The following is a 17442-nucleotide window of genomic DNA, read 5'->3' as shown; positions in this document are numbered from 1 at the left end:
CCCCCTTTTTTTAAAATTAGAGATTAAAAATAAAATATGAAATTATAATGAAGAATTAAAAGAGACAAAAATAGTATACGAAAAAGGTTTTTCTTTGAAAGTAAGAAGCATGACTGCGATTTCTATATATCGTTTTTATTGTCCCCATCTCTACTCAGATGCATTAAAAATTTGTACATAATATTTAAACCATTTTCTTTTAGAAAATTGTGGCATTAATACGATTACATGCACATATTGAAAAATATATATTTGTAAAAAACAAGTATATTGCACATTGGTTATTTCACATATAAAAAATTGTCATGTAAGATGAATATCACAAATAATAAGTGTAAATTTTAATTTGCTATCTAACATAATATAGTTATATAACAAGAAAATAGAATAATTTAATATTTCTGTATAGGACGTTTTTTACTAATATGTGATCGGATATCAGATTTGAAACATCCTAATTCTAATCATTTTAGATAATGCCATTTGGCAATACATGACATCAATGTGACAACAGTAATATAACTTATGCAACTAATGCAGTAGAAAATCACTAATGTAAAGCTTTGTCTATCATATGCCTAATTTCTGAAATATTACAAAATATAGTTAAGCTGCAGAAAAAAATGACATGTATTTATGTCGTATTCAGACATAATTATATTCATATAAATATGTGTTGCTCAAATAGACTGAAGTACATCTCCTCGTTCTAGCTCGATATATACAGGGTGTTTCAAAATTCGCGAATTAAGATCTCATAACAAGAAAAGTCTCAAAAAATTAAATAAAATAATTATTTATAAATTTTTATTTCAAATTGTAATTTTTAAGGTATAAGGATTTAAAGCTGGCCAATCATAAATTACTTTTAGACAGTCGCATCTATGAGTTGTGTGAGCAGTATTAGTAACCGCATAATAAGCAATCGTCTGAATGTAATCTCTGTTTGACCAGCTTTAAGTCTTTAAATCTCAAAAACTGTTTGAAATAAAAATCTATAAATAACTATTTTATTTAATTTTTCAAGAACTTTCCTGCTTCAGTTTTTGTATTTGCAAATTTCTGGACATTTTATGTGTATATATATATAAACAATTATAATAGTTTTTTTAAATATTGGACAGTTATAGTTCCAGTAATTCTTTTATCCTCCTGGCACAAACCTCTGAACCTTCCATTGCTTCTTTCGAAGTCTACAAACAACAAAATAATAAAATAAAACATTGCAAGAGTATAATTGATTTATATACAATAAAAAAGTTTTTTTATTTATATACAATAAAAGTTTTACCTGTAAAAAATTGAGAAACCCGTGTGGCAAACCCTGCAAAATATCCAACGTGACTTTATTGCCAAGCGAGCGAAGCTTCCTCGCAAACATGACGCAATCATCGAGACAAGGGTCAAGGTGTAACGTCTAGAAGTAAATTATCGTGTATAAGAATATCTTAAAATTCTCTCTTAGCAGTCAAAGCATACTACGTTTTACATTATTAGATTGTAACAAAAAACCAAACAAGTACCAGTATAGTTATGGGCGGTATATTAGCTAGCATATTATCTGGTGCTAGATAAGGACTCAAGAAGGGATCCCTTGGTATTGTAAAAGCGAATTCTTCGGAAGAAATTGTATTCTCCATATTAAGTTCTCTGCTATCCTTACTACTTCTTCTACCGAAGGACCACCCGAACAAAGATTTCTTCAACCACGATTTGTTACTTTGTCCTGAACTGTTACCATTTATACTGACACTACCGTTCCTTGGAACAGACGACGATGTTGAAGCAAGGCCGGATTTTCTGTACATGTCCAAAAATTTACTGATATATTCTCGAGATTTCGCTGGTGTTTTCGGACACTCAATACCTGTTACATGAAAAAATTTTCAAATGTATTTGAGAGGCAGATATAATATTAACGATAATGACTGTGGATATACACTGATTGATTTATATTTACCATCGACTTCTGTCAAGCTGACAGAATTTAACGTCGAATCGGATGGAAGGGATACTAATTTCTGATCATCGTTCGCGCCGTCTCCGTTCGGACTCAGGGCTAATGCTATAAGGTCACTTTCGCTCACTTCTGCAAAAGACTCTGTATCTGACTTGAGGTCTTCTTCATTCTCATGTTCTCTATTGTGCATAAATTAATTATAAGCAATATATAATTTTTATTATATTAACTTGAATAATATTGAAATATATACACAAATATGAGAGTATTCAGACAACTGACTTTTGCTATACGTTTCTAAAGCTTGGTGTCCACGATGCCAGAAATCGATCCAACATTTTATAGAGAGAGAGAGAGAGAGAAAGAGAATTGATCAATCGCATTTGTACAATTCAGGTAATTGATTAATTTAGTTTATTCTCTATCAATTAGATCAATTTCTAATATCGTAGATACAAAATCATTTAAAAATAAGGTGTAATTTTCATTAAGATCTTACTTTGTGGGTTTCTTTGTATCAGATACTGCATAAGCCTTCAAGCAGCGTAACATAAATCCGAATGGTAGCAATGGATCCGTGAGACACAGCATACGAGAAGGCGACGGTACGAATTCGACACGTAGTGGTGTGTATGCCATAAAAATACCATCTGGTATTCTTATATTTAATTGCATACATTTTAAAGTAATTCCTAAATTCAAGTTTCCTCCTGCAGAATCGCCTGTCGAAACATTTAATCATAAAACTTTCGAGTTTACTCAATCAATAAAAAACACGTAAATAGATGGATTTATTTTTGTTTTACCAGCAAGTATCACTTTCTTTGCTGTACTTCCAAGTAAAGTATTAGCATGCTTTAATGCCCAAGCATAAGCATACAACACCTCTTCAAGCGCACGAGGATAAGGCGCCTCTGGGGCTAAACTGTAATCTATGCTCAAGATTGGCACACCAAGCGTCACAGTCCAATTTCGTAGATACATTTCGTGCGATCGCGAGGTCTGCGACACGAATCCGCCTCCGTGGGTATGAATAATCAGTTCGTCGCTCAAACCGCATAATTCTCCTCCTATACCTCCAGATCCAACCTTGATATAGTATGGTTAGTGAAAAATATTATTCACTAATGTATCAGCTAAATTTTCTATATTTATTCTCTATTTATTTCTAAATTTATTCTGTTCTATACCTTAGATATTGTAGGATATAGTTAATGGAAAAAAAAAAAAACGAATGATTGTACTTTGGATATTCTATAAGCATATTAATATTTTATGTACCATTCCTAGACGCCGTTTGGAGCTTAGCAGTCTAACATGGATCGGTTTCTTTCCAATGTGACTATTTGGTATTGGAATGGAAACAGTTCCACCATCCACAGTAGGTAGAACTAATTCCTCGGGCGGAATAGATATTACTTGATTGATTGGTAAAGTCGAGACGTTTAATATGTTCATTATTGCTGAAATACAGATTAAAACACTTTGATTACTTTCAAGTAAGATAATTTAAATATCTTTATTAATGCCTATAATATTTGCATATGGAATATTTTCATTTAAGAAGATTCTCTAATCTAAAAAAATGTATAAAGAGGAATTACATGAATTTTATTCACTATATATCTTTCAACACAAAGCTTTTGACATTGTTTTATTTAAAATAATAAATAAAACAAAATTCAAGCATAAAAATGATTTGTTATTGAAAAATGTTTTTTATAATATTGTGATAAATATTGTGAAAAAAATTGAAAAAATTAGTTATAAAAATAGTTATAATAATTTAAAGCAATGTTGGCACACATTTTCACTAGTATGAAGTCATATTTTTTAAAGAAAATTTAAATTCTTATACAAAAATAATACCATAAAATTTCATTTTTTAAAATAAAATATTTTTTAAACATTATTTTTACAAATATAACTGTTAAAATATCTTACATTTTGTTGGAAATTAAATTATTTAAAACTTTTCTTCCTGTAAGACTCAAATTTTAAAAAGTTATTTAAAGAAAATATAATAAAAAAATTTAGAAATGCTTATATATTAATCAAACTTATTCTTAAAATTTGATTAAGTTCTTATATTGTGTGAAAAGGCTGGAGGACTTCCTTAATATTTTTAGTTGCAATTCCTTATTTCTTACCAGATTCGCTGAGAAACCAAAACGCCTGACAAAAAGAAATGTCAGCATGCTGAGCTATATTAACAATACGACGAGCTCTTGCTTCGGGATCCAATAAATACTTGACGGAATTGGTGCATCGCCCTAGTAGCGTACCGTTGCTATAGTACATTTCACTGAAGGACGCCATAAAGAACGATAACGATTTTAAAACATGTCTCAAAGTATCGCAAAACTGAAAAAGAAACATTTTAGAGATAGATAGGAAACCACCTTGGAATTTGAATTTAGCTCGGGCGTAAGTGTACCTGAAATCCTAAGCACCTGCCATAAAAACAGTACTGATTGATATCTTCCGCGTTATTGAGAAGTTCCTGAATACTGTATTGCTCCAGTGGGAACAGCGACAGCTTCCCATCGCTCATTACTTCCGTGCTCCACGAATACATCGTTTTTAAGTGCTGCAAACATGTGTAAAGCGACGCCAACAGCTGGGAACAAGCTTCTATTTCCCTGAAAACCCAGATCAAACGTACAGTCCATCGTTACATATGGAGGCAAACGCGGAATCTCTACGATGTACAATTACTTCATGTAGTAGCTCCTCCGGAAGAATACAGAGTCCTTCTGATGGTACATCTGCCGACAGAGCAGACCGGAGTGCATGATGCACCTGTCAACCATGAAGAGGAAACTTCGGTATCCGTTCCCCGGCGTGTCCTCGTCGAAGTCGAAGTACGGCGCGAATCTGGCGATCTCCCTGTACAACGGCTGCATCTCGACCAGGTAATCCAGAATCGCCATGAGGGCGGCCCTGATCCGGACGCTGTTCTTGTCCTGGTGGTCGGTGAAGTACTCCACGTTGGCCTGACACATCTCGCGCAATGCGCCCCACTGCAGAGGTTCAAAATCCTCGAACGGTCTCTCAAAGTCATCGTTGAACGTCGACATTTGGAACGATTCTCCGCACGACGAGTGAAGCGATTTCTCTCTCTCTCTCTCTCTCTCTCTCTCTCTCTCTTTACTCTCGTCGATCAACTGTCAAAGCGTCAACGATCTGAAGGTTAGACGGTTAGAAGGAACCTTGACCTTGCCGCATCTTAGGCGACTACCGATCGCCTGACTACGCGAACCTCCGGCTGTGTCATCACGAGCCTACGATCCACGACCAACGAAGCGGTCGCGGCTATGCCGATAGAAGGACGCCCGACGTGTACATCTCACGTGAACGACGCGGCTCCACGGCGAGGTTAATCCGACCGCTCACGGCGCTCACGAGAGTCTCGCGACGCCGTTGCTCCGTGCTCCGTCTTCGTCCGCCCCAGTGCGCGATCGAACTCGCGAGGGTCGGCGATGATCGCGATTCACGTTGCGCTGCGGCGACACTACGATCGATCCTGTCCGCAGCGCGAGGAATCGAGCCGCTTGACAGCGTCACTCGAGACACTCGGCGGGAACGGGACTGCGCTCCAATTTCTCCCACCGGAGGAGCACAGAGCATCCCGCGACCCGCGATTACGTCATGTGTATATACGTGATGCCAGACAGTCCGGATGAAAGCGGGATGAGCAGTGTAAAGTTCTCTGACGTTAGATAACGCTGCGTGACTCGCGCGTACACGATTTCTTTGTTTGCGCGTTTGAAAAGCGTTGGAAGTGAGTTGAGGATTATATAACGCTTCTTTGAAATCCGCCTATTTTTCCGTATACTTCCACGTGTGAGATACACGCCCGCTTTTAATTGAATGATAACTCAAGAACGCATACGTAAATAATAAATGCATAACAAGCGGGATGTGTAATAATCATTGCAACGAACCGAGCACATGTATTGATACAATTATGTTATTATAATATTACATATATAAGTAAACGGTATAATAATCCTGAACGAACTGCGCCGCTTTTCTATAATTAAGTTAAAACTATTTTTATGCGTCAGAATTCAGAATTCTATATTGACAATTGTACGTAGCAATGTAATACAAGCAATTTCTAAGCACTCAAAATTAATAAAATAAAAAATATCTAAAAAATGTATTTTCTAAAATTTAGAGGAAAGTCGCCAATACTGCTATTCTATTTTGTTTTTGGATAATGTATATTTAAGCTAAATACAAACTGAAAAGTGTCTTCTATCAAATGGTACAGCAGTTTTTATAATACTATTTTGTATTTTGTAATAATTAATTTTTTTACAACATGGTCCAAAAAGAGCATCTGAGAAATTGGGTCCTAAAACTGGAACCATTAATAGCAATAAAATATTCACATGCGATTTGGTCGGGAAAGAGTTAACTATAAAATAAATTAAATTAAATAATAAAATATGTTTTTATGTATTACACAATAAAGTTTTTAAAATTAAAATGCTAGAATTGAGGTCTCCCATTTTATACGTTTTTTTTTTGCACTTTATTAGTAAACCTGTCACGTTTGACTCTATTTTTCCAACCTGAAGGTATTTAAAAAAATATAAAAAAATTTATAAAACATCTGTTAACATTGTAATTAAAGAATTTATAGTTATTGTCCGTTCTTAAGAGATATGATCCGCTTTACACTTCACAGCGATTTTACGTTTTAATTCGCAATATGAGAAAAATAAAGAGGCAAATAAAACAGTTAGGAAGCTACGAACATGTAAAATGATATTATTGTTTTTGTTCACTATTGTTTCAATTATGCAATTTGCAAAAAAAAATCATGCAAATTTTATTTTTAAGAATTCATTTTTAGCAGATTTTATACAGAAAAAAAACCATTATGTATGAACTATGGGTTTTTATTTCTTTAATTGTTTAAGCATATTATGTTTTCATCAGTATATCATTACGTTTTTATAAAAATTGAATTTTAGTATTACAGGTAGCAGCAATATTTACAAGTGTATACCCTCTACATAATTTTAAAAAGTTAATTGTTAAAATTTAGTCTAGCTAGCAAGGTTTTAAATGTGGGTTTTAAATAATATAATTTAATATACCGTAATGTGTATATGAATTCAGCATATAAAGTTATATCATTTAGTGAGAGAAATCGTGAGATGATCGTGAGCCATCGGATGGCCATTACGAGCGCTTTTGCGACTTTACAACTTTAAAGTGGACGTTGCATAACACTAATGCCAAAGAAATTATTAAAAAAAAATTTTTTTTAGGCCAAAGAAATGATTTAAAAATTCTTTTTTTCAAATAAAATATATTTTGTAAAATGTTTATAAAACTTTGTTCCGTGGCAGTTATTAATGTAGAAGATTTACGAAGGATATCATTAATTTGTAATTTTTATAATTTGTATAATTAAAAGTACTTTTTATAACATTACCCAATGAGCAGACAAATATTTTTAAAATGGTTTTTTAATAAAATTTTATTTAAACAGCATAAAAAAAATATTGTTTCCTCATTGGGTAGTTATTAGCGCTCCACTACTATCTCACATTCTTTTGTTATCTTATATCCGGTTTTCTGTCTTCATTAAATACGTAAATTACGTTCGTTTTATATGCCCTTTACCTGTATAGTGACTAATAAAATTCTGTGGCTAACAAACTGGTTATGAGAAGAGTTGTGTTGCGTTAATATTTATAGAGTTATTTTGAAAAAGCTAAATAATATTCCATCACTCCTTTCTTGTATTATATATTTTATTTTACATATTATAATATTTTAATATAATATCTAAAAAAATTACTGTTTAAATAAAAATTTACAGATTACTGTTTTATATTTAATTTTTTAAAAACTTTCTTACAATAGTTTGGATTTGCAAATTTTGGAGCACTCTGTAAAAATTCTATATTAGTAAATATTAATTATATTCAATACATATAATAAGTATAATAAAATATATAAAATGTGTATCCAAATACAAGATATATAAAATTATAAACGGAGCTTTATCTTGAAATTTGAAAATAAATATAAAAGAAAATAAATATAAAAGATCATCTCACACAGTTTTCGATTTAAAGTCTTCCAAAAATAATTTTTACGATCGAAATACACATTAGTTGTGGGAACTCAATTAGTTTAATAATAATATAAAATTCATTATTTAATATTTTAGCATTAAATTTTTTATCGATCTAATTAACATGAAATGGATTATTCATAAGTGCATTTTTAACGTTAAACAATCTTGAGAAATATGATTAAACAAAAATTCGCTTTGATCAATCAATATGAGCAATAGATTGGCTGAACAAACAACGGCGATGACACATCGATTTAATATGAAAGACTCCTTTAATAAAATATAGATAAGAGAATCTCGGAGACACGCGCAACGACTGTCTGGATTAAAAAGATTCAGTTCAGCAACAGCTGCTTCTTTTCCATTATAACCGAAATTTCGATATCATTACGTTATCTTTATCTCTCACCTGTGTGTCAAAAGGACTTTGCACGACTATGGGGCAGTTACACGTTAGATAGATTAAAATTGATTCCGGACGTTTGTTGACACTGCTGATGCCATCGACCTTAGGAGATTCACGTTATCGCCGATCGTCAACCAAGATTATCGCGTCGAGAGATTAAGAAGAAATATGACACGGAGGCATGTAGGAGTGACAATGCGCTCATACAGTGCTTACCCTGCTCGATCGCGGAACGCGAGATCACGCGATGCGTGCGATCGTAGTTTTGACACGAGACTGCTGACTCCGTGTTAGCAACGTACGATCGCGCTAAACGCGTCATCGTTTCTCGTTAACGTATACATATATCGCTTATTCGCTTCGTTATCGCGTTATAAAAAAATCTCCTTAAAATTTCATCAATCAGTCGCGGAAGTGTAGATAATAGACATGAGCGAACAAAGACTCAAGAAAATAAGTTACTTATAATGAACATGATGAATGTTGCGTTTCGAAATAAGGGAGGGGAAACAAAATGAGGTGAGTTTTCAAATCCATCGATTAATCAATCGATTGATTTAAAAAAATTCGTCTGAGTAGCGAAGTGATATCATCGCATTATCGCACACCTGTGGTTTTATCTGATTATCATTCATCTGCATCTTATTATTGTTTAAGCGCGTGATAAAACGCGACAAATAACTTCCGTGTCTTCGTAAAAAAAATACTAAAATAGTTGCGTAAATGAGAAAACATTTGTTAGAATAAATAATGTGCAATCTCAATAAATGTCTTTGTTGTCAGAGATATTGAATTCGAATATATGTTTTCCAATGACGCATTTCCAATCGTTTTTTTGCGCTTGCAATAGTATTATTCCATAAAAACTACTTTGCAATGACGTAAATGCAAATTGTAAGTGGTTGTAAATTTTGTAAGGCGCAATTGTACGTCCATTTTTATCAATGTAAATTAACTTTAATTTCGCTTTTCCTAGTTCTGATAAGGAGAGAATTTCTTGTTATATTTCTTTAAAAAAAAAACTCATTAAATGTTTTAATAAATTGATTATGTATTACCTGTATAAATAACTGATAATTACTATTCATTCAGTTAATTGATAAAATATCATCAATTACCGATATAGTAATCAATTTATTGAAATATTTATCAGTTCTTTTTTTGAAAGGTTTTATCACAAAATTCTTTACAAATTTTTCCACGTATGATAAATAGGACAACTTGGCAACTCATCAAATACCAAAGGCATTTTATAAACTGCTTAATAAAAATTAATACGCAGCATTGTAAAATGTCTTAAGATAAAATTTTTATAAATCAAGACATAATTTTCTTATATAATAATGTATAATCAAAATTTATCTTTATATGACAATATATTTAACTTCATTGTGGTTTGGTATTACAATATTTACGGAGATTATATAGTGAAAAGAAAATAGGAAATTACTTAGTTAATTATCAATATCGCGTAAATTTCATACATACGACTGAAATTCATATGCGTCCACAAATGTCAATCGTTACCAATTTGTGTTATTAATTTCAAAATACAATTACAAACTTTTTCTATTCATTATACATCATTTTTGCTTAAAACAAATGAGATAAATTTATGCTATATTCTTTCCTACAAATGAAAGGTTACAGAATAATTCCAATTGAGCTTAAAATTGATCTTTACAGCCAACACTTTTTACGGTAATAGTTAATACAATATAACATCACTGAGTATTGCAAAAAGTTTTCAGAAAGAATGGAGTCCATTTCGAATTTTGCAGCACAAGAAACAATCATGATTCTGTAATATCTTAAATTTATTAGAATATAATAAACAGTTTTGAAGAATAATTATATTTGCTTTGCGTTATTCTGCAATGTCATTACATTATAATATGAATTAAATATCTACTTTTTTATAAGGATATAATTTACGTTACTTGTTTCATTGAATATAGTCATTAATTATATTATCTTATATAAATAACGTTTCAATTTTTTTACATTGATTTAGTCATTCTTTTATATATCTTATGCAACATTTACATCACAGTTACAAATATTTAAAAGTTAAAACTGTTGAATTATATGTACCATAGATAAGATTTTTTACGTTGAATCGAATCGAATCAAATTTTATTTTTTTGTTCGTATCCGGATTGAACTAAATTTCGACAAAATTTCACGAATCAAATCCTTGGAATACACCTATGAATTAACAAAATAATTTTAGTTAAAAATCAATTAATTATATTTGATTTTAAAATAAAATTTTCTTAAATTTGTGTAGGATTTTTTGATTTTTTTCCGTTAGAGTTTATACACACACACATATAAACACGCGCGCGCGTGCGCGTACGCACACACGCACACAGAATCAAATGACTTGAGTAATCAGCCAAATTTATTGAGAAATTTAAGTTTTCCAAAACAAATGTTATTTTAATCAGCAAAATGAAGAAATATGGCAGATTGACTGTAGAAAGAAAAAAATCTGCTATTTATAACTATTTAAATATGATAAATATCTTTGTTTAAAGGATTATGAAATAACAGAATATGCTTGTGTTTTTAGTCATATCGGTAAGTTCTGCCTGCATGACACGAATTTAATCTAATAAATGAGAAAGAAAATGAGTTTATTAATTCATCAATTAATTAATCGATTGCTTTGTACGCAAATGTTATTATAAAAGCAAAGTGCGATTAATCAATTGATAAATAAACAATTGTCTATTTCTTACTTACATTTATTGGACAGATACACTATATCCAGAAAACATTGAGGTCTTGTAAACATTCAAAAGATATCTTCACAGATATCGGAAATGATATCTCAAAGTGTTACATAAGATATCTTTTTAGATCGCTAAAAGCTGTCTTTTCGCAACTTTGCCAAAAATGTAGGACATCTCAAGACATGACGAGATATCTTTTAGAAATCTAAAAGATATCTTTTTAATTATTTATAGGTACATACATGTGTAACTGCGATTGATAAATAATAGAGATAACAAAATTATATTATATACAGGGTGTCTATAAAAGTTTGTTCCTACCCCTTATGTTTCGGAAACAGTTCAAAATGATGAAAAACTGCGAAAATACGTGTTCGATTATTTCGAGGGGCTACTATACCTCACCAACCTCTTTAAAAGAGTTATAACCTTTTGAAATAATTGAACACGTATTTCGCAGATTTTTAAACCGTTCCCAAAATATAAGTGAAGATAGTCTTTGTAAACACCTCGTGTACAAATATCTTGATATATTCTTAAATATACACAGAAAAAATTTAATATTAAATCAACAATCTTTGTTTCATATATAAGCAAAAATATAAAATTTTTTTGGAAGAATTTATAATCTTAAACAGACATAATTAAGAAAATTTTTCTCTTCATCTAAGCAAATCGTGTCTGTTTAAGAGTTTAAATTTTTTCAAAGAAGATTGATATTCTTGCTTATATATGAAACAATAATTTCATATTAACTTTATTTCTGTACTCTGCCTTATATGCAATATATTCTATCAAACTTTTTGATAGAAACATACCTTCTTTTTTTTTAATTAAAATTGCAGAATAATGATTTAATAATCTATGAGAAAGATAGACTGGATAATATATTTAATAGATATACCAGAGTTATATAAACACTCATAAAAGAAGCTTGTCTTAATCAAGTCCGAGTTACGATTGTTCCAATGTGTCTTCATCGCGGGACCACGACGAAGCTGCAATGAAACACACGGGGATTCTTTATAATTTATTTATTGATAAGTAAAATTACATATATCCACAAACACAATACGTTCTTTTCACGGGGTGTAATAATGCGTTAAAATTTGTGAGCGGCGAGGAGAAATACCTGCGAAGGAGAAAGAGGGACGAGGAGAGTTTGCTTTTTTTTTTCCTTTGAGTCTTTCGACACTGCCCCCCCTTGTGTCTCTCGTGAACAACAGCAAACCACGGCACTTGCTCTCGAGCGCAATTGTCAATAATAAAAAAGGGAGAATCCCAAAAGATTCGCGATGCAGGAACGAATTAAGTTCAAAACTTGCAAGACACGCTTTGACTAGGTCTGAAACCGCGTCTAAAAAAAAAGATAAATAAATAAAATTAATTAATCTCATTCCTGAGCCCTTCGACTCCCGAAAGTCCTTTCAGAAATCGAAAGATTTGCTCGCTCGCTTACGTACTCTGCAATCAGTCTGCACATTATACGTGTACAAAATACATGATGTACATATCTGAAAACAAATAATTCTTACATACATATACGTATTAATTATTCCATGCATTTAAAAGAAATACAAAATTCGTTTTTTGTGCAAGATAATTTCTCGGCATGATAATGCGCGGCATGATAATTGAAATCCAACAACACGCTACAGATACTCTCACAGAACGATCGTTTGTAGCTGCTGTAGTTTTTGACTAGCATGATTTAGTCTCATCACATGTGATCAAACGTTTTCGTTACGGATTGCCATTGTTCACAGAAAGATAAAGCGAAATCTTTCGCGCGCAGTGATACATTCGTCAGAGTTTGGAATTTTCGATATGCTATGCGATAAAAACATAACGGGGGCAATTAAGCTGCCCTTGCGCTACGCACTATCTTAATCTGTGTCATGCTACCATTTGACGATACTATAACGAACGTAACTCACAAGTTTCGTTCCGCGGTTAATTTATCTTTCGATAACGAAGGCTATATCCGGATTCCCGATTCGTAATGAGCCCGAATTTTAATCGGACCGCTATCGCGTCGCGCAAAGGTCAACGAACATGATGCTTTTTTTTTTAGAATCGAGGAATTAATAGTGGACACGTAATCGTGCTGCTCGATAAACCGTCCGAAGACAAGAGGATGACGCGAGGAGACACCGAAAAAACTGTAAAAATAAAGTCCAGTTTTAGTCTCATTATTATATACTCTTTCTCCGTTCTCTGGACTCGCTAATCTCTGGACTGCGACTTGAAGGACGTATATTTCTTTTTTTTCTTCTCCTTCACGTCTCACATGGCTTTTAAGCTAAGTTTCAATTATCTCGATATAATATATATATATACTTATTACCTCTTTACAAAAATCAATTCTTAAACTTATACGTACGGAGGTGGCCCGATGCAAATTCACAGTATCTTGAAGCGCACACATCGACCTTCTTCTTTTCTCCCCCTCTCTCTTCTCTCTCTCCTTCTATCTTTTCCCGCTACAATCGAATCACCGAAACATGATATGCTCCGACTATTGGCTAATACTGATACCTCCTCGATGCCTTCTAGAAAAGTCACCGGGAGAGAATTGGACCGTTGTTGCTTGCGTTATTGGCGCAATCGCGCGTTTTCACTCCGAGTAAAAATCGGCTATTCGACTTGCATGCTTGTACACGCGAAATACAGTATTCCAAACCGCTGCTTGCTTTGCACTTAATTGCGAGATTAAATTTAACGAATGATATATATATGTATATATATATATACGCACGCCGATCACAAATCATCCTCAATACAGGCCAATCGTAATGATCGCAAACTATCTTTCTGCGAGAGCAGCTCTAGCTTTGTGTGAGCCTTAGAAAAATAATAAGTTCCTTTACAATCGCTCAAGATCTTCAGTATCTGTGAATCCGTATCAAGGTCAGATTTTTCTTTTATATGCGATGTTGTCTCCATGTTTGTTTAACGACTATATACGCTATAGGTACATAATGTTTAATTTAATATGTATACATGTATATGCATGTGTATATCTATATATATATATGTATATATATATATTTGTATATATATATCTCTATATATTATCCCCGTACATTGTACACACACACACACACGCACACACATATACACATATAATAGACATTTTATATCATTATTGTTAACGCATTGATGCTATCTGCTGTTATTCATATAATCATAGTACATTTACTGGTATAATTGCTATCGTCTTACAATATATCTAAAATAATATTTTTAACATTTAGCGATGTATTGTTTAATGTGTGTGTCTGTGTCTTGCATCCTGTTTTTTGTTGCTTGTCGCCGGTTGACACACTCTTTTTCCACCGGAGTTGCGTGAAGACAAAACGATCGATGTGTGTGGGAGAGAGAGATTTGCGCTAGATAGATAGGAAAGGCAGCTGCTTCACGTGCGCTTAGGAATACAATATCTAAAAGAAGGATCTTCTCTTTCTTTTCTTTTAATCGCTCTAATTCGCCGGCGATTATCGCTGTCGATGCAATCTTAGCAAAGTGAGCGCAATCCGAAGGGGACCACCTTAGCACGTAATTGGGAATGTAATGTACTCATGCATGGACCGTGTGAAGCGTTATTTCACACAAGAGACAGAACAGCGACTCTTTAGCGTTAAACTGTAATCTATAATAATAGTAACCATCGCGCACTGCCGAGAGCGAAAATTCCGTCTCTTTCAAACATATATTACCGGCTGTATTGATACGCCGGGCTGATCGACCGACCCGAGCGTGTCAAGGTGCATTAACGGTGCACTAACGATAGCGATGATTGTGCTCTTATCGCGCCGCTGCCATAGATAGATGTCGTAAAGACGACTTAAAAAAAAAAATGTTCCAATCTCTTAGACACCTAAAAAACGTTTTTCCTGACAAAGACGCCACAGAGATATGCTAATCTTTCAGGCATCGTAAAGACGTCACGCGATCTTTAGCGTCTTTTTTTTATGGGGTGAGGTGTCTTTAAAGTTTTTGTGGTGGTTGAAAACGTTACCACTGACCACCGATGGCCGTAGGACGGTAAATGATTCTATGAACCGCGGCAGCATATTCACAGACGGCGACATGCGCCACGTTGCATCGCATCGTATCGCAAGTGCCACCGAAACCTCTTTATATAAAGTTTGACGAAAGCGCAGAAAACGTGTATTCCAAGATAAGTAAGAAAAAAACTGTGCTTCCCCACGCGACCCTGGCGCTAAAGTGCTGGCTACTATCCTTTTTTTTTTAATCGTTTGACCATATACAAATATATAAGCATTAAACGTGTAATATATTATATCATCATCGTCGTCGTCGTATATAATTAGTAATATCCTAAGATAGTTATTGTATGAACGATCCTTTTTTTTCCTTTTTTTCCCCCGAGAACGCAAAACGCGGAAAAGAAAAAGAAACGCTTATCTTAACAGCCGCTGCTTCTTTCTTTTTCTTTTTTTTTTCGTTCTTTCTCGACACAGTCGGAGGTACTAATGCCACTCAAAAATGATCTCCGGTTAAACTGTTCCTCTTGTTCGACAGCGTCGACGTGACCTGTTCGATACGTCGCGGACGTCCTCGGTGAGTTCGAACGAAGCTACCGAACATTTTCCATGCTAGCGTTCTCAGCACCTCGACAAAATGGACTTTCGCGTGGAATGATAGAGACATCTTACTTCCTTGTCATCGTTATTAACTCCGAAATACGTCAATGATTCTTAATTTTCTTACGTTTTAAGGTTCTTTATCATCTAAGAATAGACGTTAAGTACTGAAAAAGATCACCGAGAGAAACCAGGCAGTGGGAATCGAACGGAGACGGAGGGAATAAAACAGCTGCATCACAAAGATAGAGGAAGTGAAAACATGCAACGATGAGATGGCGCGTGTATGCACGTGTGTATGTTCTGATATTTTAAGAGTGCCGCGTAGCTCGCTCGCGCGCTCGGTTACTTTAGCATAACGTTAACGATTACGCCATTAATCGTAGTATTTTATTTCTATATTATGCGGCCCCCAGTGACAAGCTACTACGATCGCTATCGCATTTTTTTTTTCTTCGAGTTTAGTACTTAAGCTGCATTATGTCTTATTGCCATTGATTATCTCCGAAAATATCAGAACCTAAAAATACAGCAAAGAGCGCAACGACAACGCATTCACTGGACGCTTACATCATCCGTGTAAACGCGTTCTAGCATCGTTCGAACGTTCGTCCCCGTGGAGTGAGAGCGACCAGCCACCGAACGCCGCACCGGTCGTCAATCGATCCGCGGCGCTTCCGGTTCGAGTGCATAACGTGTAGAGGCGGAGGAACATCAAGGTACGTCTAAAAACGGCGTTTTCTACTTTTACAACACGAGCGCTCCTTCCTGCGTTTTTATATCAACATGTATGAAAACGTAATAAAAACGATGTGTATATGAGATACTTCCGAAGATAGCGTGTAACACTCGTGTTCGTATGGCACATAGGTATACATATGCTGAATTCTACGTCATTTTATCTCCCGTAGAATCCGTTTCGTTTCCCATCCAGCGTGTCCCTGCTACAAACTGTATTTTACATATATATTGTCAATTCTTCGCGCGAAATCGGTTTACACCGCAATTACACGTGACCGTGGTGTCTACAAGCGGACGCTATGTGTACGGCGGTGGTCTCATCGCAAGTGCGATCTTGCCGATAGGAAACGCGTTTTCTGAATTTGCGCATTTCCGGGATGTACGTGGTCCGGATCTTCGGAAGAATCTCGGGGGTTAGAGATATACATACTATTTATATATATCTTACTCTAACAAAATACTATGAGATTCTTGAAGAAAATACGCGAGAACGAATACGCGGTTGCGACCAGCTTCAAAAATCAAAATATCTGTGATAACTCTCGAGGCGGCGGCCGAATTATTCCTTCACCTCAAAGTATTTGTATGTAGGATTCTCGTAACCGTTGATCTGCATATTCGCGACGTGTCGTTCCTCAGGCGTGGCCGCTTGATCGACCTCGATGAAGCCCTGCGAGAGTAAACGGGAAATGCCAGTTATCACATTACATTGTCAATTAACGTGTCAATCAATACATAATTATAACGTATTACTTTTCATCAATTATATGTATTTCCGTTTCAATCACGCATTAAAGTATCACACAAAATATCAATCACTGCACAATAACTACCGATTAATAATAATGCAAATACTGCAGATATTGCTGCAATGACACTGA

General features: G+C 34.1%; 2 protein-coding genes across 5 annotated transcripts in view; both read right to left on the bottom strand.

The window, feature by feature from the left end:
* Positions 1-114: 114 nt before the first annotated feature.
* Positions 115-8761, bottom strand: LOC105198580 (hormone-sensitive lipase). 2 transcript variants are annotated; one of them, XM_011165334.3, is made up of 11 exons: positions 8476-8761; positions 4679-5127; positions 4398-4602; positions 4111-4324; positions 3242-3423; positions 2767-3049; positions 2460-2682; positions 1961-2139; positions 1524-1867; positions 1292-1417; positions 1119-1193 (listed from the first exon to the last, which is right to left on the bottom strand). In XM_011165334.3, exons 2-11 carry the CDS (start codon positions 5038-5040, stop codon positions 1125-1127), a joined length of 2187 nt encoding a protein of 728 aa, XP_011163636.1. In that variant the 5' UTR covers positions 5041-5127; positions 8476-8761; the 3' UTR covers positions 1119-1124. The 2 variants fall into 2 exon arrangements, with proteins under 2 accessions (XP_011163637.1, XP_011163636.1); XM_011165335.3 differs by lacking the exon at positions 8476-8761 and having other exon boundaries at positions 115-1193; positions 4679-5040.
* Positions 8762-12229: 3468 nt separating this feature from the next.
* The window catches only part of LOC105198585 (amyloid-beta-like protein), a 62730-nt gene continuing 57517 nt past the window's right edge, over positions 12230-17442 (bottom strand). For all 3 annotated transcript variants that reach the window (XM_026135984.2, XM_026135983.2, XM_026135982.2), the window contains exon 15: positions 12230-17231. In XM_026135984.2, the coding sequence (XP_025991769.2) occupies positions 17121-17231 (111 nt within the window). In that variant the 3' untranslated portion in view covers positions 12230-17120. The remainder of the gene's footprint in view (positions 17232-17442) is intronic.

This window comes from Solenopsis invicta, chromosome 8, assembly GCF_016802725.1.
Source record: "Solenopsis invicta isolate M01_SB chromosome 8, UNIL_Sinv_3.0, whole genome shotgun sequence".
NCBI lineage: Eukaryota > Metazoa > Arthropoda > Insecta > Hymenoptera > Formicidae > Solenopsis > Solenopsis invicta.
This window is presented reverse-complemented; position numbering and strand designations above follow the sequence as displayed.